General features: G+C 41.4%; 2 protein-coding genes across 8 annotated transcripts in view; one reads left to right on the top strand and one right to left on the bottom strand.

Annotated features, from left to right (window-relative positions):
- Positions 1-25,564, top strand: part of VRK2 (VRK serine/threonine kinase 2) — a 69,744-nt gene that overhangs the window by 39,816 nt on the left and 4,364 nt on the right. Inside the window, exons 12-15 of one of the 5 annotated variants that reach the window (XM_057405779.1) lie at positions 2,714-2,899; positions 3,216-3,380; positions 4,096-4,187; positions 6,206-6,412. In XM_057405779.1, coding sequence (XP_057261762.1) covers positions 2,714-2,899; positions 3,216-3,380; positions 4,096-4,187; position 6,206 — 444 coding nt within the window. In that variant the 3' untranslated portion in view covers positions 6,207-6,412. Of the gene's footprint in view, positions 1-2,713; positions 2,900-3,215; positions 3,381-4,092; positions 4,188-6,205; positions 6,449-25,564 lie in introns of those variants that run through there. The other 4 variants (XM_057405778.1, XM_057405777.1, XM_057405776.1 and 1 more) reach the window with 4 other exon arrangements.
- The window catches only part of FANCL (FA complementation group L), a 30,079-nt gene continuing 10,924 nt past the window's right edge, over positions 6,410-25,564 (bottom strand). For all 3 annotated transcript variants that reach the window (XM_057405781.1, XM_057405782.1, XM_057405783.1), the window contains 9 exons: positions 23,321-23,417; positions 18,451-18,519; positions 11,281-11,431; positions 9,231-9,314; positions 8,630-8,675; positions 8,460-8,541; positions 7,613-7,729; positions 6,981-7,052; positions 6,410-6,544 (listed from right to left, as the gene is read on the bottom strand). In XM_057405781.1, coding sequence (XP_057261764.1) covers positions 6,509-6,544; positions 6,981-7,052; positions 7,613-7,729; positions 8,460-8,541; positions 8,630-8,675; positions 9,231-9,314; positions 11,281-11,431; positions 18,451-18,519; positions 23,321-23,417 — 754 coding nt within the window. In that variant the 3' untranslated portion in view covers positions 6,410-6,508. The remainder of the gene's footprint in view (positions 6,545-6,980; positions 7,053-7,612; positions 7,730-8,459; positions 8,542-8,629; positions 8,676-9,230; positions 9,315-11,280; positions 11,432-18,450; positions 18,520-23,320; positions 23,418-25,564) is intronic.

Below are 25,564 nucleotides of genomic sequence, written 5' to 3'. Positions count from 1 at the left end.
CAGCACTATTTACGTATGATGGGAGGCAGAACAAAAGTTCATGTTTAATAAAAAGCCACTGGGTTTTGATCTTGGTAATTACACAGACTTATTTTAGCAATTTTATTGACTTTTCTGGGTTTATCACTTGGAGGTTTACTTTTAACAAGCCCAAACGCTATTTCAGGGACATTATGTCTCTTGTTATGCTGGTGACCACTCTGTCCTCACTGATTTGAGAAGCTTTAAATAAAGTTTGCACTGTTTTCTGAACACAACTGAGGGATCAGCCAGCAGTGACCCCATCCCCAGCCGATCCTCCCAGATCTCTGCATCACAGGAGGCTTTGATTTCTTAGTCAGATACCGAAAAGTCAATCTATTTTCCTCTTATTGCCTGCCCTAAGACGTGGCTGTGCTGGCAGAAAAGATGATCCTGACCTTCCAGCCTGTAAAAGCTGCTGTAGCTCTTGCTATTTGCAGGTGCACAACCCCACTGTGAAACCTGTGCATGAGGGGTGTCAGCGATCAACGCTCTTGCGCTGTAGGACTAAGCGGAATTGGTTTTGATGGCCAAGAACAAGATCAGAGTGTGTCTGCATATTACTAAATCCTGGCACCTGTCATCACTGCTTCAGAGGAATGTTTAATGCTGAGTGTCTTGATCCTCAGTACAGTAGCGCTGCTCCAGCCATCACCTATTTTTCACTTGAGTGTGTTTCTTCAGCCAGTTCTGCCGCTTATGTGTACACGTTTCCTGTAACATCCACTGCAGAACAGCTGCAGAGAGATCTCTAGGGTTATTCCAAGGACTTCAGGAGTACTTAAATACAAGTAGGGAGAGGAGAGAACTGAACTTTGTCTAAATTTACTGCTGTCTGCAGAAAATCCTGTTTTTCAGGCTGTCGAGGATAGCCAAGGCCTGGTGCACTCCGGTGCTACAGCCCTGACAAAGTGTTCGATGACAGGCAGGCACTTCCCACTGCATCTCTTCTCAGCACTGTCTGTAGTTATCCTTGGTCTGACGCTTTTCATCTCTGCGTTCCCTTTCCACCTCTCCTTTTAGTCACCAAACACTTCTCCCATTAAAGAGGCAACCTCAGAATAGTGGGAGCCACTACAAACAATCCCGTCTCCTCACTTCTTGCTTACGAGCAGAATCTGCCTCCAGATGACCTGTCAGAGCCACTTGTACCAGTGTGGTACACAGGGAAGAGGTGATTTGGGGTTAATTCCCTTCTGAACACCAGTAAACACCCGTAAATACCAATAAGGGGATCTTGTAGCACAAGCTGCTTGAAGGAGGCATGAATAGGAATTGCTACAGAACATGAGTTTTCAGATGCAGCTCCCTGCATATAACACATGAATCTAATCTCGAGGTGACATAAAAAGGGTAGCAGCGCCTACGTCCTGGCTCTTTGTTCCAATCACACACCAAACATAGGTGATAAAATATTAATTGCATTAATTATCAAACTTGTTTTCCCCAGTCTTTGGCACTGGATAAATATTTTCAGCATTTTCACCTGCAGTGGAAGCATTGGCATTAGGGCCAGCTGAAGTGTGGTGAGGCCAGCTGAGGCCTTGCTGCAGTTTGTAGATCTGATAGTGAAAATTAATGGCTTTTCAGTTATATTAGTATGGAATATGGCAAGTTTCAGGGATAAACCAGATATATTTTCACTAGTGCCACAAGCCCTGCTTTGAAAGTGATGCTGTCACTTGGGATATGTATGTACATTGTGAAGACACCGGAGCTGTCAGCAAGATGAGCTGTTCTGGCTCGATGCACTGACACAAGCAGCTTGGGTGCCTGCATTCAGGTAAGGGTCAGTGTGGCACTGAGACTCCCCTGGGCATCTCCATTTCTGAGGTCAGCTGCAGTGTTATGTCCTGAGGTAGCCCAAAACTAGCTTGAGTTGTTCAGCTACACCTTCACGTCACTGAACATGAGCGATTTTCACAGAGCAGAGCTCTGGTTTATGTTCTTAAAAGGTGCTTTGGATTAAGCAATACAAGAAGTGCCCACTGGCACTTCTATTTGTGCAGGTTCTATCTCCTGCATGTATTTAATTTGCAGTACAGAAAAGCAGCTCATTATTTCAAGGGCTGTATTTGGATCCAGCTGCTGCAGAGGCCCATATGCAAACGTTACAGTTAGAGGGCTGTTGGTGTGCCAGAAGTACCAAAGGCATGTGGCATACAGCCTCTGTTTTGGCTATGTTTGTCTTCCAAGGCACAAAAGCCAAAACCAGGCATCATTTGATACTTACTGCTTCGAGCAGCACTGGAAAAAGCTTGTGTTAACTCAAGCAACTATTCACTGTGTGCTCCTCACTTACATCTTTGGGAATATAACCCCTCACTCTGAAATTAGATTACCAGAGTCAGAACACTTCGTGGTTACCTTGCTTTTGGGGCTTTGGCCACTCAGTTCATGAAATGCCTCCAGCTCTACTTGTCAATGAGCCAGTGACCTCCTGGCTTCATCCCCAGTGAAGGTTGCTAGTGAATGGCCTGAAATCCATACCTGAAGTTTATTTTAGAGCATCCTTTCCAAGTTTCAACTTTGTGCAGTTCAAAGGAGGCATTTATTGATAATGAAAAATGCTGAAAACAGTTCTTTTGAGAGATGAAAGCTTTCTCTTGTTCTGTGTTCTCAGTACTGAAGGTGGAATGCTTTCCCTTTTGAAACACTTTTTCACTGTACAAACCTGTTTACTGTCCATCAGCAGGTTCGCTTACCAAAGCCTAAGCCAAAACCAGTTCAGCAGAAGCAAAAGAAGATGGAAGGTGAGGAATGTGAGGAATACGTCTGCCAAAACAGAGCTTGTGCTGGGGCAACAAACAAACACCCCCATGATGAAGAAAAGCCAAGTAGATTAAACAGGAGGCTTCACCAAACAAAGCCTCAGCAGGTGAGGATTTGGGCACTGCAGTGCTTTGTGGCATCTGGAGCTTGGCTGCTCCTTTAGCTTCATGTCTACCTTTTGGGGTGGGCAAGGAAGAGGAGTGCTTGAAGAGCCAAGTGCTCTGTCCTAGGCTCCAGAAAGTGGCAACCGCTTCCTGGCTCCTGTTAGTCCAAACATAAAACTGAGTTCCTTGTAAGCACAATAACTAAGTGCAATCAGAGTACTACTTACACCTGACAGGTCCAGGTAGCAGGATGGTACCTGTGGTAGTGTTGAACATTACTCAGTCCAGCATACTGAACTACTGTGTGTGCCTCAACAGGGTCCCTTCCTGAAGCCTTCCCTGGAACCAGTGCCACAGAAGCAAAACAAGGTGAAAGAGGAAGAACTCAACGGGCTGAGCAGGCCCCGTGCTCGGGTGACCCGCCAGCACTTCCAGCCTGAGGAAAGGCCACTCACGATTTGGGAGCCCAACCGGGCACAGAAGGTGAGGGTTTGGTGGCCCCTGACAACAGGCACGGCACCCTGAATGCGAGGAGTTTCAGACAGCACTAACCTCACACCACCCAAACTGAGCCCAAACTCAATGTGTACAAAGGAGACGTTGGCCACAAACACTCAAAGTTTGGGTACAGTTGCTTGGTCCTGCTGTTAGGAAACTAACATTCCAGTTTCTCTGTAGTTCGCTTGTAAAGTGCTGCAGTGTGGGTCATGTGTTAGAAGTGTTGGGAAATGAGTCTCCCTTTGTTTCCTTGGTAGAATCTTTCTTACTGCAGTAGTTTCCTTTTCTTCATAGTGGAAAACTTCATAGCACTCTTTAAGTAAGTAAGTTCTTAAATTCTCACTTCTTAATCTGAAGATTTTAGCAGTTAACTAACTCACCTCATATATTACTGGTAATTTACCACATAAAAGGAAGGGCTGAATGGATGTGTTCAGTCTTACTCTGCAGCTGTACATGAAAAAGTTGACGAAAGAAGTTAATCAAGGTTTAGTAAAACTAATGCAGAACTAAGCACATGTTGGTAATCACCCTGTGCTGTTTCTGTGGAGTTAAATGTGTGTTGTAACAAAGGGATGCTCCTCTGGGGTTCTTTCAGATAGAAAAATAGCTTGTGAAATACAGCCGATTGCTGATAAGCACAAAACCGCACCTTTAAAGAGAGCTTTATGATTAATGCACGATTCTTTGCTTCAAGCAGTTTGCTGGTCACTGCCTGGAGACTCCAGTACAAGCTGGGAGAGGGAAGCAGGAAAAGCACAGCAGTACCCGAGAGCATCAGGCAGTCAAGTGGTGAGCAGAGCGGGGTCTGGAGATGTGCTGACAGCAAGGTAGCCAGAGACCTGACACAGCAGTGACTCAAAGTAACACGCACAGCTTTGCAGTAGATGTTCCAGTGCTACTTAGGACTATAGTCCTAAGAAAGAAGTAGATATGGAAAAGGAGCCAGATCTAGGTTTCCAAGCATGACATAGGGAGGAAAAAGAGCTGGTGTAACGTCCCCTGTTCAGTGCAATAGCAAGCATAAAGTAAGTATGGGTTGTAGATCTTGACTCCAGTGAGTAACCTGGGGCTTTGGGTTTCCCCCAGAGGGTTTGGTATTTATATTGTATTTGTGGCTTTATTTAGTCTTTATAAAGGAAAAGCTTCTGTTCCAATCTGATTAATAATGCTGCATCTATGTAGTCATTCTGGGGTACTCACTGAATATTGTCAGTAAGATGGGAGAGTTAAAATGGATGTTGGGTAACAGTTAAGATATTCAAATGGGGAAGGCAAAAAGGCAGGATTGCACTAGTTTGTTTTGCAGACTCCTCTCCCTTCCTTTCATAATTGAGGAGGTTGGTAAAGCAGCGCTATATAGACAGTGTAGAGAACTGAGGTTGGGAAAAAAGGGTCATCTACAAAGCAGGGAAAAATGCACTGGTCCATGCAGGAGCTGGAGGGTGAAGCTAACAAGGGTCCTGCAGAGAGCAATGCCACACACCTTGGCCAGGCAGCTGTGGAGCAGGTAACTGCAGGCACCATGCTCTGACTCGGGCACCAAGATGGAATGGTGGCCCTGGTGCAACTGAAGGTGTGAACAGAGAGCGTGGAGGGGAAGTTCTCTTCCTCCGTGGTGTATCTCTGGGGGAAGAACAGGCAAATGCCACATAGCTGGGGCTGCTGGAAAGCAGCTGTAGTCTAGGTATAAATTAAAACAGGAAACACTGCTACGCTGAAAGGAGAACACCTGACTGAGAGGAGGAGGACAAGAAGGGTAGGACACTTGTGAGAGATGAACTGGGAAAGACAAAATGAGGAAGACAGGTAATACCTATTATAATGATATATCGTTATAATAAACATCTATTAATTAAAACAATATGGAAACAACAAAAAGCAGAGAAGACAAATAACCTATGAGCTGCCTTCACGGTGGATGTCCTAGTGTCTTTCTATCAGATGGGGCCCATATTTAGTTAAAAGAAAAGAAACAGATGTCTGTCAGTAATCTGAAAGAGGAATAAAACAGGAAGACAGGAAATTTTATATTAGAAAGATGCAAATTTTCTCCTATTGCTGAGGTTGAAATTAAGGGCTGTATTGCTAAAAAATCACCTATTGAGAATGGGAAAGGAAACCAAAGCTGAAAGTTTTGAAGGACAGTGGAAAAAATGGCTAAGTCTGGGATGCGTGAGAGACAGATTCCTTTCTGATGGATTTCCTTTCCTCCCAGAAAGGAGATTTAAAAGGGTAAGCTAAGGATGACATTGCTCCTGGAGACCTAAAATCCCCCAGCCACCCCCCCAGCCAACTAGAACTGACCCCACATAAATACTACAGAGTCATGCTGTCTGTATAAATCACAAGTTTGGCTTCACCATGAAAGGCAAAACCTGCACAAATTAAAACAGCAAATCAGACTTCAGACTCAGGTTGAGGGTTTCCAGGCTAAAGCTTTATTAGCAGGAACACTAATAAAAAGTGTAGTTTTATACATTACATATGTAAACACTGTAAAGACTTAAATATTGACAGTTTTGGGAACAAGTTAAAGATAGAGAAGAATTTCAGCTGTTGAATTCAGTAAAATATAGAGGATGGCTCTGGAGACTTCAGTATAGAAATGGCTCTGGAGAAGATGTTTAATCATACCTAATGTTATACACTTAATATACAGTATACTTGTACCTAGAAATGCCAGAGCTGAGGCTTTGTAAGACTGGTATTGCTTCCTTTAGGATAACTGGATGTCCTCTTTGGCATCCTTGTTTTTCCGATTCACATCTCAATATTAAATTTAATGATTACTATTTTTTCCCCTGCAGAAATACCCTGCAAGAGAACTGCCCCCATTCACCCCCCAAGCACTGTTCTCAGAGCCCAGAAAGGAACACCATCGACTCTTAACTGTGCATCACCCACTGCCATGGCAAGAAACTGGTTCTGACTTCACTCGTCCTTCGCTTCCTACTGTATTTAGGCTTGCATTTACTGACAGAACGTACCATTACACTACAGCAGTACTTGTACTCCTGCTGCTGATAGTACTTTCCTTGTATTTTCTTTGATGGCACCATCTCGGGGGCTTCAGTGCACGTGTGGTGGTGTTCCCATCACACAGTTTCTTCTCAGAGTTTCTTCATTGAAGATTTCAACGTCAGTGGCTTGAAAAAGATGTTTAAGTAACGCTGTCAATACAGATCCTTCCCAGGCAAGTCCCGCACTCCAGAGTTACACATGCACTAAACCATGTGTACAAGGCTCGTCTCTCTCACAAGCGGTGGGATTTCTTTTTGCTTTATTTGTGAAACTGGACCTTTGCTGCAGCAATACTAGAAATGTATCGTGAAATACAACAGGGCGTGAGACTGAATTACTGACACCGCTGTGTTGGTAACTTGTGCTGTTTCAGCAAACCTTTGGGTAAATCCCGATGCGTTAAATGTGTGGGAATTTACTTTTCCTCTCTTTATTCTACAGTATAAAGGGAAGATCATAGCCACAAATTCCATTTTAGAAAAGACTTTGTTACTGGTTTTGCCTGTACCTGAGCTACCACTCATGGTTTAGTTCAATCACTCATTTTTTGGTTTTCCTTACCTTATTACAATATGGACATTCACCAAAGATGACATTAAAGCTCTGTCTGCTCGAAGGAAGACCTTGTAGCCACTGCAACACAATTAAGTGGATTAAAATTCACATTTGTTTCATATCAAATTTAAGAACTACCTATTACTGGGGATTTCTCCCAAACAGAGTTCAAGGTGTGTGTCAAGGCAGAGTCCATGTGAGCACAAAGTGAGGCAGGTTCCCCTTCACAGACAGCTTATGCCTGATGTGTGGGGTTACAAGATGAGAGGGGCTTTGGACAAGGGATGTAGGGACAGGACAAGGGGAATGGCTTGAACCTGCCAGAGGGGAGACTGAGATGAGCTCTTAGGCAGAAGCTCTTCCCTGTGAGGGTGCTGAGGCGCTGGCACAGGGTGCCCAGAGAAGCTGTGGCTGCCCCATCCCTGGCAGTGTTCAAGGCCAGGTTGGACACAGGGGCTTGGAGCAAGCTGCTCTAGTGGAAGGGGTCCCTGCCCACACCACTCTGTCTCTATGACTCAAAGAGGCTGTGGTGGTTGTAACACTCCTTCAAGGACTTTGCTGCTTCTGAAATTCGAGTGGGCAACACTTGTTTTCCAGAGTCTGACAGGCAATGAACAAAGTCTGTCCTGTTACTGTACCTCATACAGACAAGCCTGGTGGAAGGGTTGTCCACAGCGGGGGTCATCACACACCTGATCTGGAGTAGTGCCGTTGAGGCGATAGGCGTAGCAGATGCCACAGTCCTTGGCAAAATCCTTACAACACAACATGGTTTAGCTTACAGGCCCACCCAAAGGAAGAAACAGAGCTGGTAACACAGCCAACACGTTCATCTGTTGGTCTCTGCTTTTGCAAGTTTTGCTTTCAATCAGTACGTTTATACCCTCATGGCATAAACTGAGACTATTGAAGCCTTGTGCATCTGAAGCCAGGTTGTATTTTATCCCCTCACTGAATTACATCTACTTTGACAGGCATTTTCATACTCTGTTGTTTCTTTTTCCTCAAACACAATGATTTGTCATTACATGTGAGCATCAGGCATAACCCTCAGTCAGATATTAATGTCAGAATTCCACAAGTGGAAGCGAAGCTGATAATCCAGTGTTGCAGTGCTATTTGGATGGCCTCTTGTCCCCCCTGAGCAGCTCCACCTCATTAGAACTTAAGTCATCAGCATCCATAACAGAATGTTTGGGTTTGCCACATCTCATTAGCTACTCTGGAACTTCCTCCTTCCCTTTTAATAGCGAAGCCTGTTATTAATGGCCTCACTGCTAGGAAGGCCACAGGGAAGTGAGCACCTCTAATCAGGGGTTAACAAGCTCTGACAATTGTTGCTTGAAGTCCAGAAGTCCTTATGACAATATATTAATGCCATTACCTCTCCTCTAAGTCTCTTCTTTTTGCTGGCAGTTGTAAAGTGACCATTTAACTGTTACTTATTCAGGAATAACGACTGAGCATTACCAAAAAGCAACTTACACTTTTCTCTAACACAGCACGAGAGGGGAAATCGATTTCTAAGAGGCCTTTCAAGTTTTGCAATAAACTGATTTCTGGATCCCTGCAGGTAGGATCGAGAGAGAAAAGTCAACACGAGGAAGGGCAAATTCCATTTCAGTTTCAAAGCTCTGCTCTTTAAAGGTACTTACCACAAGTGCATGTTGTCGTTCAGCTTGGTTCTCAAGGGGTTAACTGCTGCAATACAACACATAACTCATTACATACCTTTAGCATCCCTTTTGCTTCCCCCCTCAGATGCCAGCACTGGAGAAGAAAGCATGGGCTGGGGTTTAATCGCTTAAACTACGTAAGTCAGTGACTGCTTTTAGTTTGGGGAATTCATTGCACTATCATTTTAAATATCACACTGCTGAAGATAGGGTTGCATTACCTTTAAAAGTGGCAAAAAGCTGTGGGACACAGAGTAAAAGACTGAAGTATTTTCAAACACTATTAGGACATATGCAGTGCTATTCCAATATAAACATGATGGGTAATCTGTAGGACACAGGGAAACACAGTGCCAGGAAAGCACTGGAAAACCAGCATCACTCGCAGAGCAAACCAGCGTGCTGTGGATTTAGGTTGTTGAACCCCCAGCATCCACTGTGTAAAACCCTCCTCCACACCCATTCAGCTTAATCCCCGGCTCTGGGTAAGTACAGTTTACGCCAGGAGTCTGCCACAGTGCGTGCTCAGGAGAGATGTGATTCTGGAAGAGAAACTAGCAGTGCAGGTCTGTGCTCTTACCGTGATCTGCCCCGAGGAAGTAGCACTCGGGGAGCATGGCTGGGTGCCGAGGATCCACCTCCACACTCACAGAGACATTGTTCCCTACAGAGAGCACACGAGTCACTGGGGGCTTTGCTTGGCAGGCAGGTGTTTGTGTCAAAATAGGAACATAACCTTTCTTTAGGAGCAGTTTTAAATGGGTTCATTTCATGGGTTCAAACTGAAGCAGGGGAAGTTCAGGTTGGACATAAGGCAGAAGCTCTTCCCTGTGAGGGTGCTGAGGCGCTGGCACAGGGTGCCCAGAGAAGCTGTGGCTGCCCCATCCCTGGCAGTGCTCAAGGCCAGGTTGGACACAGGTGCTTGGAGCAAGCTGCTCTAGTGGAAGGTGTCCCTGCCCGTGGCAGGGGGTTCAAAGTGCATAAGCTTTAAGGTTCCTTCAACCCAAACCAGTCTGGGATTCTATGATTGTTTTAATCCAGACTCATTTTCGTTACGCTAAATGATAACAGTTGGTAGGTATCTCTATTAACTGTACAAAGTATCAGTCTCTATAGGAAATATTTACATTTCAATGGGCTGTAATTAAAAATAGCAACTGACTAAAAAAAAACCCCACCAGTCTTGAATTTCTTTAAGTCTTAACCTTAACACTTCAACTTATTTCTGACTGATCAAACTCAAGCCAGATGAGAATCCAGTTGAAATCTTAGTAGAGATGTAATTATTATTAATTCCTCGTTATCTTTTACAGTCAAAAAGAGAAGCCTAAAACCAATTTTAAGCAGTAGAAGTCAGTCCCCTCTGCAGCACACACACTCAGTGATGCAGATCAGTGATGCAGTGATGCACTCACTGATGGAGTGAACAATGGCTTACGCCTGAAGTGGCTAATGTCCTTCTTGCACAAGGTGCGCCCTCACCCTCGGAAGGGCTGTGTATTCCTAAAGGGTAAACAGCCCAGAAATGGTCTGGATCCAGGTTAAAAACCTCGCGGCAAATTCTTCTCTAAATAAAACCAGGTGAAGTCCAATGTGTTTTCATAATTAAGAGGTACATGAGGCTTCCCCTCCCTGAAGACACTGGAATGAATGAAATCCAGTCCTAACCAAAGACTGTGACTGTTGACAAAGGGCTCCCAGTCCATAGTGCCCTCCCCTGATCTCCTCTGAGGTGCCTCCTGAGGCTTTTCCTTAGTCCGTGTCAAGATACAATGGAACCAAGACAAAGCCAGGCACAGAAAAGCGGTGTCCAACCCACAGCTGCTGAACCTTTCCTTGCCTGTCCCTTCCCTCTGTCCCTGGGGATGGAGCAGCTTCAGCATCCCGTTGGCTCCATTCCTTCCTCACAACTCAGGTCTGTTTCGGCCCATTGTGTGTTCTCACATTTCTCCAATATCCTCTTGATGTTTTGGATTTAAGCTAAAAATCAGAACTCTTCTTTCAAAAGTAACATTTCCCTCCCTTCTCTACCCTCTGACAGCAGCAAGCTTCGCCCCTGCCATTAGAAGCTTCCTTATCCCATAGATACTCAGACCTTAAATGCCAGTCATCAGCATATGAATCGAACAGTTCACAGTGTAAGCCTCCAATCTCCTCTCTTCTCTTCCTTCTTTGTCCTTTCCACCTGCCTCTTTTAACCCCCTTTTCTCCCTTTTGACTGCACTTTGACACTCCTTTCCCTCTTCCAGGACAGGATCAATCTAAAGCAATGGTCTGTGAATGAGATAAGGGCTTCACCTAAGCTGATCTTTCTTACAAATACAGGTTTTTCTAGAGTTCTCCTGCACAGCCTCAGTTTCTGACAGGTCCATGTTTATCATTCACAAACACACACAGTTTTCCTGGAGAAATGTAGGTTCTCTGTAGCACCATAAAGCTGTAATTGGTATCCTAAACCAGGTTGGCCATTCTGTGGCAGGGTCTTTTAATACACAAAAGAAGACAGTGGTGTCTTGCCAGTTTTAAGAGCTTCCTTGCATTTTCCTAACTCCCAGAAACACCATCTGTTCAGATCAGTAAAGCAAACAGCACCCCTCAAATCCATCACATTCCTTTAAATCTTTCCATACCTATAGCGATTCTTCTTGTTGTAGCACCCCGCGTGGGATTTTCTGGCTCAAGCACCCATGTCTTCCCATCTATTTCATCCATGGCATCCCAGAATTCTTTCACTGATTCCAATGCTGCCAGGAACTGATTATAAATGTCCAGTAAGGAGCTCTAAGAAAAGAAGTTAAAACTAATTTCATAGGGTTCTCACCCACAGTCATACCTATAATGGGTATGGATCTAGGTGATCTTTAAGTCCCTCCCCATCCAAACCATTCTGTGATTCTACATCCATGAAAACCAAACTGCAGGTGATTTAAGAAGCATTAAGATCAAGTGTGTGTCCTTCTATATTGTGGTAGCATAAAACTTGGAACCTCACAGGTTTTCCAATAGAAACAACACTGTGTTCCGAGTCCAAACACGTACTCCTGGTGGTTGTAATGTGTTGTGATACACGTACACCATACCTTGAACTGACAGTGGTTTATACTCCTCAGAAAACTGGTAACTATCGAATTGCATTGTAACTTGTAACAAACTACAGTAAAATGAAAGTAAAAATCCTCATTGTCTACTATTAAACATCTCACATTCAGCACCTTCTCTCTCTGCTTCAGGTGAGCAACACGGTGGTGGTACCCCATAAATACACAGAAATACCCACATAACTAAAGTAGCTGATTCGGTTTTTGGATTCTGAAATGCAGCTTAGCAGTGTCATAATTAGCTCAAAATTAAGCAGTACAGAAACACGTACTTAATGTTAGGTTTTAAACCATGTAAATGGGGTAAGAGAAGGAGAAACTGTCTCCTAATCAGAGGATTACACTTGAGGGATTTCAGTATTTGAGAGTGGATTAGATGGAATCAGATCTCTCATTGTACAGGACAACACAGAGAACAGCAATGCCAAAGAGGTGTCCTGGTGACCACTGAGCACAGAAGCAGTGACTGTTCCTACAGGGAAGGGCTGCTGCAAGTAGAGCAAACACCTTGCCAAAGGCAAGGACCACAGGGTACAAACCTGATTCCAGGGAACCGAAGGGAGATGAAGACCACAAAAGGAGGAGAAGGAAGGGGAGTTCTGCTTGAGTAACACCCCTATGGGTTTGAGTCCACTGTGGAATCAATGGAGGAACTGGGAAGTGCCACAGGCAGAGCAGCAACAGAATGAGGAGCCATGGGCTGTGGCTCTGTGGGGAGAGGTGAAGCTATGACAGGAGAAAAGGCAGCAGGGAAGGGAGACCAAGGAGGGGGGAAGCGTTCTGGGGACAAACACTTCCCCAGTAACTTGTTTTCTTCTATTGTTCGGTATTGAGGAACTCAAGAGTAGAAAAAGAGGAATTGTTTGGGAGCACCAATGGGTGTTTTGAAATGGTTTACACAGAATACAAGTGAGCAAATGAATACATGAGTAAAATAGCAGGAAGGATGGGAGAGAACCGAGAGGATCTCAGCAATGTGGAGAAAGACACAGCAAAGTAAGCTTTGAAAGCAAAAAGAGGTAGCAAGGGCCAGATTTCAGGTATTCTTCTCCCAGTTTTCAGGTATTTTTTAGCCAGATTTCAGGTGTTTTTTAGCCAGATTTCAGGTATTCTTCTCCCAGTTTTCAGGTATTTTTTAGCCAGATTTCAGGTGTTCTTCTCCCAGTTTTCAGGTGTTCTTTTCCCAGTTTTCAGGTATTTTTTAGCCAGATTTCAGGTTTGGTTTTTCTTTGCCAGATTTCAGGTATTTTTTAGCCAGATTTCAGGTATTTTTTAGCCTGGAAAGCAGTTGTTTGGGTCAAAACCAAAAAGCAAATTAAGTAGGTCATGAAGAGGTATTTGTCTCTAAATAACACAAAACACAGAACAGCTTCCTTTACTCACTAGTGACGATGTCCTTCCTTTCTCACCTGGACAAACAGCAGTGAATTATAGGAACATTCTCCAATGAGGAACTGTGATTTTTGTATGGAACAAGGTTTTAGGCTTTGTGCACACATTTTAGAAGGAAACAGCGTAGCTTGGAAATAAAATGCTCCTTTTTTTTTGCCCTGCTGTTATTAGAGTATATGAAAGTAGGGAAGCACCTAAACAGGAGAGTGTGAACACTGCCAATCTCCAACTGTAACGCTTATTATCTTTAAAAGCATTTTGTTACTTTTATAATACCTGAAGTGATATCGTAGTGTCAGTCACTTAACCACATCTTAGGGTATAATATCTTCATCTTAAGTACTATTATTTCCAGTATTTTAATAATTTTCACACAGTCCTGAAATGTGATCTTTTGTGCTCTGATGACACTTAAATTAATAGCATAATTTTCTGGTCCTTGCAACAGTTGCTTTCCATTTTGATTTTGTACATTTTTCTCTATCACATCCAGATAAATCCTCTAATAATCATTTTTATCTTTATCTTCTGGGAATTCAAAGGGTTTCACTAGAAAAAGGAAACATCAAGGGATTAGAACCCACAGATAAATTTTAAAATCCAATTAATTTTAATACTAATTGTAATTTTTCAATGATGTTCCTTAAAAAGGTAGTTAAATCTCTTCTTTTTTCTTAATGCGCTGTTCATTTGATCTTATTTGCATGCTTCATTGATGTTGCCAGCTGTCTCCTGCTATATACATCAATGCATCTATAGCTATTTAAATACACTGCATGCTTGTCATGCAAACCATGAAAACTCTAACATTCCTTTTTATTTGATTAACCAACTGATTTTTGGTCATTGCCCAATGCTTCTAGAAAAGACTATCAGGGTTTTTGCTTTGTCTACAATGCACCAACACGGTTGTCAGGAACGGTGTCAAACACCACAAACTCCTTGTTCCCCAGTCACCTTTGTACAACTGGATAAGAATTTGTAGGAAATATGTCAAATGGTGATTGGAAAATAAGGCATTCATCAGCCAGGATATTGTCAGGGGCTTCCCTGGCTCTACAGAGCATGAGCAAACCCAGACCTCGGCATCTGCTGGATTTCCATGCTCATCGGGTAAAACATCCCCTAGAGAAAAAGGACATTGTGGAGTTTTGTCTTTCACAACAACTTAAAACTAAATGAAGATGCTACCCAGGGGAGGCAACGGAGATGCTGCGAGGGCTGGAGCAGCTCTGCTCTGGAGCCAGGCTGAGAGAGATGGGCTGGGGCAGCCTGGAGAAGAGAAGGCTCCTGAAGGGGAGACCTGAGAGCAGCTCCAGTGCCTGAAGGGGCTGCAGGAAACCTGGAGAGGGGCTTGGGACAAGGGATGTAGGGACAGGACAAGGGGAATGGCTTGAACCTGCCAGAGGGGAGACTGAGCTGAGCTCTTAGGCAGAAGCTGTTCCCTGTGAGGGTGCTGAGGTGCTGGCACAGGGTGCCCAGAGAAGCTGTGGCTGCCCCATCCCTGGCAGTGTTCAAGGCCAGGTTGGACACAGGGGCTTGGAGCAAGCTGCTCTAGTGGAAGGTGTCCCTGCCCGTGGCAGGGGATTGGAACTGCTGGGATACACAGCACTCCTTTGGTCAGTGACAATCAGATGTTCTGGACCTATCTGTTTGAGGGGAACCTACCTTCTACCTTGTAGTTTTGCAGCATTTCTGTTTCATTTCTATCCTCTGCATTCTCACCTCTATCTCATCACCGGTAGCTTCTCATGCCAGTTCTTTCCTGCTTTAAGTTCATTCCAATTCAAACACTTTCCCAAGCTCAACCCTATTGCCCAGGCACAGTTTTCTTCAATTAAAGGAATGAGAAGTGGGGAAAATAATCACTGTACTCTTGGTTCTTATCTCTAGAGCCATAGGAGATGGGAAGAATAAGGAGAAAGACTTGAGTCTGCACCTGCCATACATAAAGCCCATGAAGCCTCTCAGTAGCTTTTAAGAAGTGCTATATGCCTATATGGCCATGCTGCCCAGTTTTAAACACCTGCTCCAACTCCTGGATGAACTAGACTTGAATCAAATGGCACTAAGTAAGTTCTAATTCAGGTAAATACAGCACAATTGATTCAAGTTTATATTTTTATTAAAAGATAGAAATGTGGTCTTTATTCTGAGGGGTTTTTGCTAAAAATTCTTCCTAACACAAAATTTGCTTACCCAAAATGAAAGCAGTTAAAGCATAATGGAAAAGGGAAAACAGCCTCAACTGCAGGTGCTGGTACCCCGTTGCCCTTAGAAACTCATAGATAGAATGTAATTTAATAAAGTGAACAGTTCCTGCATGGAGAAGGGGTCACCTAAATAATGGATGATTCTTTAGATTTGTTTGGGAGCTGTTTCTTTCCCACCAACAGTAGTTTAACAATCCCTGAGGCACAACAGTCCGAAACCTGTCTAACGCCTCGTCAACCACCTCCATTTTCTGTATTTGCCTGTGAAGCTCCTTTGCTAAGAAAAAGCACAATTATGATGCATTTTACTGTGCTTTCATCAAGATAACCGAAGAATAACCCCATTCACATCACTGCACCTCGGGATCTTGTATCCTGGTTTCAGCGCTGGCTGGCTGCGTGACCTCATTAGTCATTAATCCCCACTCTCATGACCCTCATGTAGCCAACCAGGTGGGCAGTGGTCAGTATAGAAAGAACACCCTGATGCGAGGGCAGCAGAATATAGATGCACTGAGGCTGCAGAACCCCGCTTAGTGAGGCTGAAACGTGGAGGCAGCACATTTGTCTGGTTATTTAGAAAAAGAATATAACTGAAATAAGTAGATGTTCTTGCACTTGTCATTGAGAAGCACTCTGCATTTATCTGGCACTTAAAACAGTAGCAGCAGCAGCATTGCCCTTGGTGCTGATTTCTTACTACTCTAAAATGTCTCCTCTGAGCCAGAATACACTGGCTGTTGCTGCTCATGCTGTGAGACACCTGCACTGGCTACTAGGCTTGTCATGACGCACAAAACCCTACCATCTTCAGCTTGACATTGTGCAAGTTATAATTATTCATCCAAATGAATATGTCAGAGCAGCAGCAGCAGACCTCTCATCAGAGCAAAAGAAAAATACATCAAAACATTATCAACCCAGCAGGAAGACAGGGACCATAAGGAAAATTACCCATTTTTAATATGGATGCCATAATGCCACGTCTATTATTACACAGAGGGAAAGGGGAAAAAAAAAGGGAGGAAAAAAACCCAACCACCCAACAACCCCTCAAGTTTAAAGTCCACGAGCACTGAAAAGACCCTGAAATAGGCAACAGCACACATGAGGAAGTAGGGAAAAACAAGAGGAAATCGATTACTTGAAATCTATTTCTATTTTCTTTCATAGGAGTTTATATTCTAATAGTGCGATTGCATCATTTTAGTTAAGCCTTGTCAGTTTTTACATTGCATACCAATAAATATTAAAGGCTAAGACTTAACGGTATCAAAAGTTCATGTTATTTTACTAGATAAGAAGTATAGTATGTTCTTTTTCCAGTTTGGGAACCTGAATTTTAAGCACTTAAGCTACAAGGGGTGTTCCAGCATTCTCTAAGCTTAACCCTCCCTTTACCGTGGTGTAAGGACTGCTTCCTGCAATGACTTCAATGCATTTTGAAAGTAACCCCAATTTACACAATGCTTAACACCCATTTTGATCCAGAAGGTTTAGGTTTGTGTCACCTACACTGATAAGGTTGATTTCCCCAAAAGAGCAGGCAACAAAAGCATTTCTATGAGCACAAAGCACAGGCTGCTGGTATTTGGTTCAGTTTTGTAACGGGCTGTCTGCAGCCAGAATTAGGACCTCTTGATTCCAAAGCAGGGTCTTCAGTCACATACAGACATCTATTGTTTACAAATAACCCATAGATAATTCAACTGTATAAAGACTTGAAGCATTAGAAAGCCATATTTGTAACATCAGGTTTTTACTTGTAGTGTCAATATTAATACACTCATTCCCATCTTTATCCTGTCAAAAAAGGCTGCTTTGTACCATGTTTTTCAAGAACACTTCATTAAAACATAAGGGCAGTTAGTAGCTCTCAACATACTAACAGTAAACACAGCAGAAAGGGCTGTCAAGGATATTTGAAACGTTGTTAATTTGAGGCAGCACAAGTTGCAAGGCTGTAAAGTTAATAAAATACTATTAAAAGTATGGATGGAGATTGAGGTTAGGAACAGTACTTGAAATCCTGCTTCTGGTACATGGAATCCAGTATAATGTAAGGGACAAACAGTATCTGTTTATATTGTTCCAAACTGTGCCAGAGAATCAAACCCTACTATTATATGGGAAACTAATTATACATTTATTTTATATATATATATATTTTTAGGGTTTTTATATATATATATATATATATATACACACACACTTCATTTGCAGTGGCCACTGTTGCAGTTAAAGCTCTCAGAGGATGTCAGAACCTTAATCGTTGCAGCCAATTATATGCCTTCCCTAAAATCCTTCTGCTGCAACCTTTTCCCATGTTCCCTACTAAATCCATGTAGATTTAGTGCCATCAAGACAGGCTTTATGGATGGGTAGGAATCCTCGCGAGAGTCAGAGTTATGAAACACAATCATTTAGGTAAAATCTATTTTCCTGAATGAAATGAAATTAAACATCAACTATTTTCTAGAGATAATTCAAATTAACTTACATCTAAGTGGTCACATTTAAATCCATTTAATCAAGTACACATGCTCTATTAAGGGGAAAAGATACATGAAATAATGCAAGAGAGACTAAGACAGTGGCCCTTGGTTCTTTATATTAATAGTATCTGTTAAACTATGAGATCAGGATTCTATTAAGTACTTCCCTGTTGTTCTTTTGATTTTAACTGGAAAAGTTTTATCGCATTATGAATACTATATGGGATAAATTGTGGGACTGCCTTTTTTTAATGTCGCTCAACTTTAGAGGGTGTTTCTCATGCCTGTATTTCCCCAATTTCATTCCCAAAGAGATTTGAGCCATATGAACAGCTTAAGAAAACTCCAGCCAGTATAAGCATAAAGCATACAGCATGCAAGATGTATCTATATGGCAAGGAAAATATTGAGACCACTCTCATAAGGAATAAGGGGTGCAGTAATATTACATTCACATAAGCATGTATAAAAGGAAAATGCACACGGGGGGGGGGGGGGGGGGGAAGCTGGAGTTAAATAATAAAATCCAACCCCTCATTACCACCAACACATTGTGTAGATATCTCAGTTATTAAAAAGAGATGGGGAGTACAGCAGTTTACCTGGGGCATCCAAGAAATAGCAAATGGAACTGGAAAATCCACAAGGCAATCCGGTGGTTCTGTTGGATACTGAGGGAGGGAAAGAACGTTTAGAATCAGCCCGGTACACTGATGCCAAATGTGGTAACAAAATACGAGCACTTCAAGCACCTTGAGAACTTGGCTTTTAGAGGAAACAGCATGGCAAGCATTTTCAGGAATAGTTATGAATGTTCACTGTAATTTAAAGAAGAAATCTAGATGTGAACAGGTTTTATACATCAGTTTGTAGTAAGGGCAGGAGAATCGCAGTTTGCTGTGCTCAGTGTGCTCAGAGACATTAAAACAATTTGAGACAAAAACATCAGATATTCAAAATTTCTCCTCATGTACCTGTACTGGAAAGTTAATAAATAACATACCACCTTTTCATGAGTCAAGAATGAAGTTTCATTTCAACTAGAATATCTGCTCTAGTTGGCAACATTTCTTGGCTTGAAACTGAAAGGCATCAAAGCAAGTACGTAACTATTTAGAAAATGAATGAACATATAGCCCAAATTAAAAGAACTTGCTGCCCCCTCCCCCCCAAATTAAAAGGCATCAGTGAGGAAGATTAAAAATAGCTGTATTAAAAAATCCAAAGCTATAAAAGGTTTGCTAACTCCAAAAATAACCATACATTACACCAGTAAATCATAGAAGCATAGAAACATAGAATGGTTTGGGTTGGAAAGGACCTTAAGATCATCCAGTTCCAACCCCCCTGCCATGGGCAGGGACACCTCACACTAAACCATGGCACCCAAGGGTCTGTCCAACCTGGCCTTGAACACCGCCAGGGATGGAGCATTCACAACCTCCCTGGGCAACCCATTCCAGTGCCTCACCACCCTAACAGTAAAGAACTTCTTCCTTATATCCAATCTACATCTTATATACAAATCTAAATTCTACCAATGATTTACACAGCAGGTTTATAGAAACTGTATTGGGGTTTATATCCTGTTAGTACAAGAAAATGTTACAGAGAATCTTATCTGGGGAGACATGAAAAGAAGTCACAGCTTCCTGTCAGAATTAAAGAGTTAAGGCAAAGAGGTGAAGTTCAGCTGTGCTGCTTCCCATAATCATTCTCCATCCAAAGTAAACGTGTAGACATAGATATTTATCTTATTTATCAGGTACATGGCAATCAATTGATCCTAAGTTTTTAAATGTCTTTATCTTATGTAAAAAGTAATTCTGCAGTAATGTAGAATGATGTAATTCTAGAGGAATTTGTTTCTAATTGCTCTCTATGGCACAGAGCAAAAAATAGACAAGCTTCTCGAGGGCATCCATCCTTCATTGCTTTGATTTTAATAACAACCTAGTGAATTTATGGATTCACTAGGTTGTTATATAATAATATATAATATCTATAATATATGTATTATATACTATATTATATATAATTAGATATAATATCTATAACAAATATGGATATTTAAGTTGCTTTTTAATTTGCCTTCCTTTGTGGTTTGCATTCGGCATCACCTCTCTGAAGACACATCCTAAAACCTCAATATCCTGTGCCTTTCTCTTTCATCATACCTGTGGCAGACAAGTTAACAGTGACAGAGCAAGAGAAGTGAAACAAGTGATTTGGAGGGGGGGCAGTTACAGCTTGCAGATGTACAGACACCAAAGCTGTTTCTCCTACTGCAGTGTTACTGTAAGCACTGGTTTTGTATTGTAGGCATTATTTTGCATGAAATAGTTTGATACTTGCATAGAAATACACTTGTTTTCAATGTATAAAAGTAAGTCTAGAACAAACAATTTTTCCATAGGATTAGGTTTAGGGCTACCTCATTTAAATCCCAGTGGCACGAGACAATTATGTGGTTACTTTCCAGGGGAATTCATTTTATGCAGTCTATTGTAGGGTGCCTTTGAACAAGTGCTTGCAAAGAGCTTCTGCTAACTTTGTATTACTTTAAAAACAACCCAAACCAAAAAACCTACAGTCCCTTTTCCCCTGCATTTTCAGTCACATTTTCTTCAAGAGCAGGGTATTGGGCTGTGCACCAGGTAAGTGCCAAGAACTATGCAATGATTCTGTACATATGTACATGATGGTTTTCATCCTTGCAGTGTGAAATCCTATGTAAGTAAGGTGAGTGATTCCTCAGGAGATTATAGTGTTTTAAAATACTATACCAGAACATATCAGCACCATCCTATTGCCTACAGTTACAGTCAAATGTATACGTTGGCAATCATCCTACTCTTTAGAACTTAAGCAATTATGAGACCAAATGTTTATATTGTATTTTTGAGCATGCAGCTAACTTTATCTAGAAAAAGGATTTCCATAACCCAAATCATTCAGACAAATATCAGAGCATCCCGAGGACTACGTGGCATGCAAATTCTTGCAATGGTCTATTTGAATGCTTGGGATCTGAAATGAAACCTGAGAAATAAAGGCCACACTTTTGAAGTTGCATGCTTTGTTTTCAGAAATCTTCTCCAGTCATGTATGTAAATTGAGAACAGATGAAGGTTTCTGGACCAAATAAGTCAGAAAACTAGTTCACAAAATGTAATCTGAGCATTAAACAATATAGCCTCTTATAAGACTTAACCTTAATCACTTATACAAGTCAAAATTGGGAAGGAGACGATTTGGTTAGCCTACCTAGCTATGACCATTCTCAGGTCTTCCAGGTTTAATTATGACCCCAAGTTTCCTAGACACTTCACAAACAGTTTACAGAGAGCAAGGGTTTTGAAAGGATAGTTCCTAACACAAAGCACCTTCAGACATGGAGAGCAGGTGGAAAGAGCGCCAATGCACACAGGAAAAGTCCTCAAAACACACCCAAACTGCTAAGAATGATGGCAAAGGAATATTATGGGGATTATCTCAATACACATGATAAGCTTATGAAAAAGAATTTCCTAAATCACTTCATTGAAGAGTTTCTTCCCCAAAACATTGTTGACAGGCTTAGAAACTCATTTACCTGCATGGCATTCATGAGGGCAAGGCTGAACAAACCCATCTGCCAGAACACAGGCAGGAGCCAGCCATAGATGCTGGGGAGGAAAGGTTTAGCTCACATACAAACCTTAATCAAAGCAGCAGCATTACAAAAATAGATGCATTTTGGGGTGTAGTTTTACTAAAGAAAGTTCTTAAAAGAAATCCCTTCAAAAAAACCCCACTTCAGTGAAGTCTTTTCAAATGTTTTAGATACATATATGAAAGAAAATCAAATCCCCATGTCACCCAAACCACATTTCACACAGGAATTTTCTCTTGTGACAAGTTTAAATGCCAGACATGGTTTAAAAAGGACAAGCAATTGATCCTTCATCATAACAACTGCTTGGAAAAAAAACAAAAGGAAAGGAAAAAGATTGATGACTGCTTGTTACAACAGACACGTTGGATAATCTGGTCTCTTTATTACACCATAACCTTAGATGGTGTTTTCTTCTGCTATTAGAAGTCTCAGATTCAGATATTTCTTTATTATAAGGAAAACACACAAGTTTTCACAAGCCCAGAAGGTTATAATCTCTGTTCTCTATTCTCTATGATAAATTATGGCTAAACTGAACCAGACAGTGCTTAAGTGTAACAGTGTTTGACCACAGCTGCTGCTTGGTACAAATGGCTAATGCACTGTATTTTTCCTACAGTTTTATACTTCCAAATAGTTGAAATACTTTCCTTGCATCACCATAAAAATCAAGACAAAACTTAGGGGCACCAGGCTGCACTTAATTGCTTGTGTCATACTAAGTCTGTGATAGCAGCTCCATTATAAATCACGACAACAGAGTCTGGTCACTCTCCTCGCATGCTAAATAAGCCATAATTGTACTTCCCGATATATCTTTTCCATCAATGTATTTAATGGAAAATTAATTGTGCATCCATTAGTCTGTGCATGTAGGACAGTTATACTCTTTTTAATATCCACTTTAGCAACCTTAATTCCTAACCAGCCCTTTTTCCATGGGCTTTTTCCCCTCTAAGGTAAAGTTAACTTGTTTTATGATAAACTCAAAACTCCAGGTATTTAAAGGAATATGGGATGTCTGTAGAGGTGAAATTTAACCTTCAGTCCACTCCTCATGCCTTCAAGATTATTAGTCCAAACAATAGTTCAAGGATAGTCCAAACAACAATATTTAGACATTTCTGGATCCATTTTTGTCCCCTAGACTGATTTTCTGAAGACAACAGCTATTACCACCCAATTGTCACCATCCCTGGGTATTCGTAGTTCCTGGATAATCATGAAATGAGAAATTCTGGAAATGAGAAGTTCTATGAAGAAACACTGCAATTTGAGTTCAGCTTTAAGTACGAGGAAGAACTAAATGCCATGGATTTGCTTCGCAAGCTATCACAATCAGACAATAGTATAGACTAAAATGAAGTAACTTTTTTTAACGTAAGAAGCTCACTTCTGTAGTTAGTTTTTCATACATCTTTACATCTATAGCTTTAACAGTAAGGCTTCCTAAACAAGCAACCCACCATCCTCTCTTTCTTGTTATATGTATGGTCTCTGGATGGAGCGATAATGAATCAAAGCCTCCCAGGAGGCTTTGTCTGTAACCCAGTAAAATAACTGCAATATCATAAAGTGCTTTGATGCATAAAGTGTGATGCACAGTTTCATATGGAAAGATTCTTACATATAACCATAATGCAATATTAATTTTAAATATAGTCTGAAAACTCTATTTTCTATTAACACCCGCCCCCCCAGTTATCTTGCAGAACAGCCACACTAACAAACCAACTCTGTAAAACCCTTTCAAATTAAGAAACATCCATTTATCACAAGGAAGCCTTAAGATATTTTCTCCCCCATAAACTCACCTTTGCATTGAACTTTAGAGTGATGATATGCTGTCGACCACAAGAGTCTTCAGCTTTCAGCTTGATTGTGGTGAGACCAGTATCCATGTATGCAACTCTGAAAGAGAAAAGAAAACTCCATACAGCATTGTGAAGTCCAGTTTGAAACGTCTGCATTACTCTTATTAGTCTGTTACAAATATTAATCAGAGGAAGCCCTGTATGCCAACCATTTCTGCTGTTCTGGATTTACTGCTGTTAATACACCAGTCAACTGCTTAATGCAGTCATATATCTTTGGGTTATTTACAATGTGTGTCAAGGCTCATGCTGTGGTCAGTGAGCACTGTGTTTCAGTTTTCCATCACCGGAACCTTTGACACCCACAGCATGTTCCTGTCAGCCTCTACTTATGTACACATTAAACTTCCTGTCAAATCTTTGATCCATTTCTGCAGTTTCTTTACTGTATGAGACTTTTATGCCCTTGATTTGCTTTTCTCTTCAATGAAGTTCTCTTTTATTATCAATACTATTATTGTAGAAAATTCGGTGGATATTAGCTCATATCCTAGAATTGATTTCCTGCAGAAAATAATACCCAAACAGTACAAAATGAGTTATTTATGATGATTTGCCTCTGCTTCGTGAGAGTTTTACACAGTATACATGCACCTAACCAAGTAGCAAGTACATATTAAATGTAAGTTTTAAAACTTCTGACATAATCACAGACTCTTTGCTCGAAGATGTCACTGATTTGCGCTTCCCACAACAATAAAGGTGAATACAACTGTAAAACACATTGTTCTCTAGAAATGGGTTCAACTGAATAGCTTCAACAACTGCCAAAAAGGTTCAAACTTCTCCATCTATTTCCCAGTGAACTGGGCCCGTGGATAATCTGGCATTTTTACCATGTTGTTCTTGTTGAAAGATAAAAAGCAGCCCAAGACTATTGTACAACTTATCACCTCTGACTGATGGGAAGGCCTTAGCAGAGTTCAAAGAAAGTATCTGCTTGCTGGCCTAAGTAACATTTATTTTTTCAAATCATTACATACTAGTCCAGACACTTGAGCCAGCGTGCTGGGAAAAACAGTTCTCTTTCCAGTGAAAACGGCAGTGGAGTTACAGAAGCCTGTACACGAAAAAGCAGGCATACAGCAAAGGGTGTGCATGTAGGAAGGAAGGGAAAAGAAAATGATCTCCATAAATGATACAGCCTCAAATATGAATGGACTTAAAAATACAGACGGAAAAAGCAGTGCTTGTAGTGAGTAGGGAAAGAGATCTATTATCTCATGTTTAACTTTAATGCAATATTAAATAGTCCTGGTAGTACTTTGACGCTCCTTTTCTCCACAACAGTTGAAAGAAATAAGGCTTTATAAAAGTGTAATTCAACTGCAGCCAATTAAACCTGATTTATTTAGAAAGAATTAGAGCATTCTGCCTCTAACTGGAAGAAAATCATTGTTCCTGCTTTGTTCCAACTTCACCTTAAAATTACATCACAAAGTTTTATGAAGATAAGAAACCTATATCTCACCTCTCCAACTATTGTTGCCTAGAGTGGGGAAATCCTAAACCAGCAGCTAAGGCACAGAATGGTTACTGTGATAAAACACATAGCAGTATCCAAACCAAAGTACAGCCGGCACCTGCGTCAGTGCACTATAAGGTTAAATGGCAAAAGAGAATGGAAAAAATAAAGGGATGCTGTCAAGGCGTTTAGGATTTAAAATGATCTGTTCCAACAATCATAATGTCTGGACCACCTCACTCTGGAGATGCCAGAAAGGTGTGGATTATTTTAGTTTAAAAATAATGTTTGCATTTCCTTATTCTATATTGGCTGGGAGGAAACAAGATTAAAATATTATGTGGATTTCTTAAATACTGATGGACATACATAACTTTAAATTTACTTCTGAAATCCTAAAGGGTTTAGTACTTTTACAATTACTTTCACAACCTAACAGTCTCTAAAAGAAACACACATGCATGCGTGCACCTAGCTACAGATTTTAAAATAGAAATATATGCACACCCTTATAATAAAAATATAGTGACAATATGATTATGTTCAACCATATTTGGAAAGAATCTTCACCTTCAGTTTTACTGACAGTGTAAATTAGACAAAGTTTAAGAAGAAAAAAGGTAAGCATTTGGAAAAGATGCAGAGAGCACCGATAATGGCTCCCCATTGAGTTACCTATAGAGGGATACATCATAAAGTGGTTTTTCAAGTTCTGTCCC

The sequence above is a fragment of the Pezoporus wallicus genome, unplaced genomic scaffold (genome assembly GCF_028554395.1).
Source record: "Pezoporus wallicus isolate ANWC-B61680 ecotype Strahan unplaced genomic scaffold, APGP_CSIRO_Pwel_v1 contig_6714, whole genome shotgun sequence".
Taxonomy (NCBI): Eukaryota; Metazoa; Chordata; class Aves; order Psittaciformes; family Psittacidae; genus Pezoporus; species Pezoporus wallicus.
This window is presented reverse-complemented; position numbering and strand designations above follow the sequence as displayed.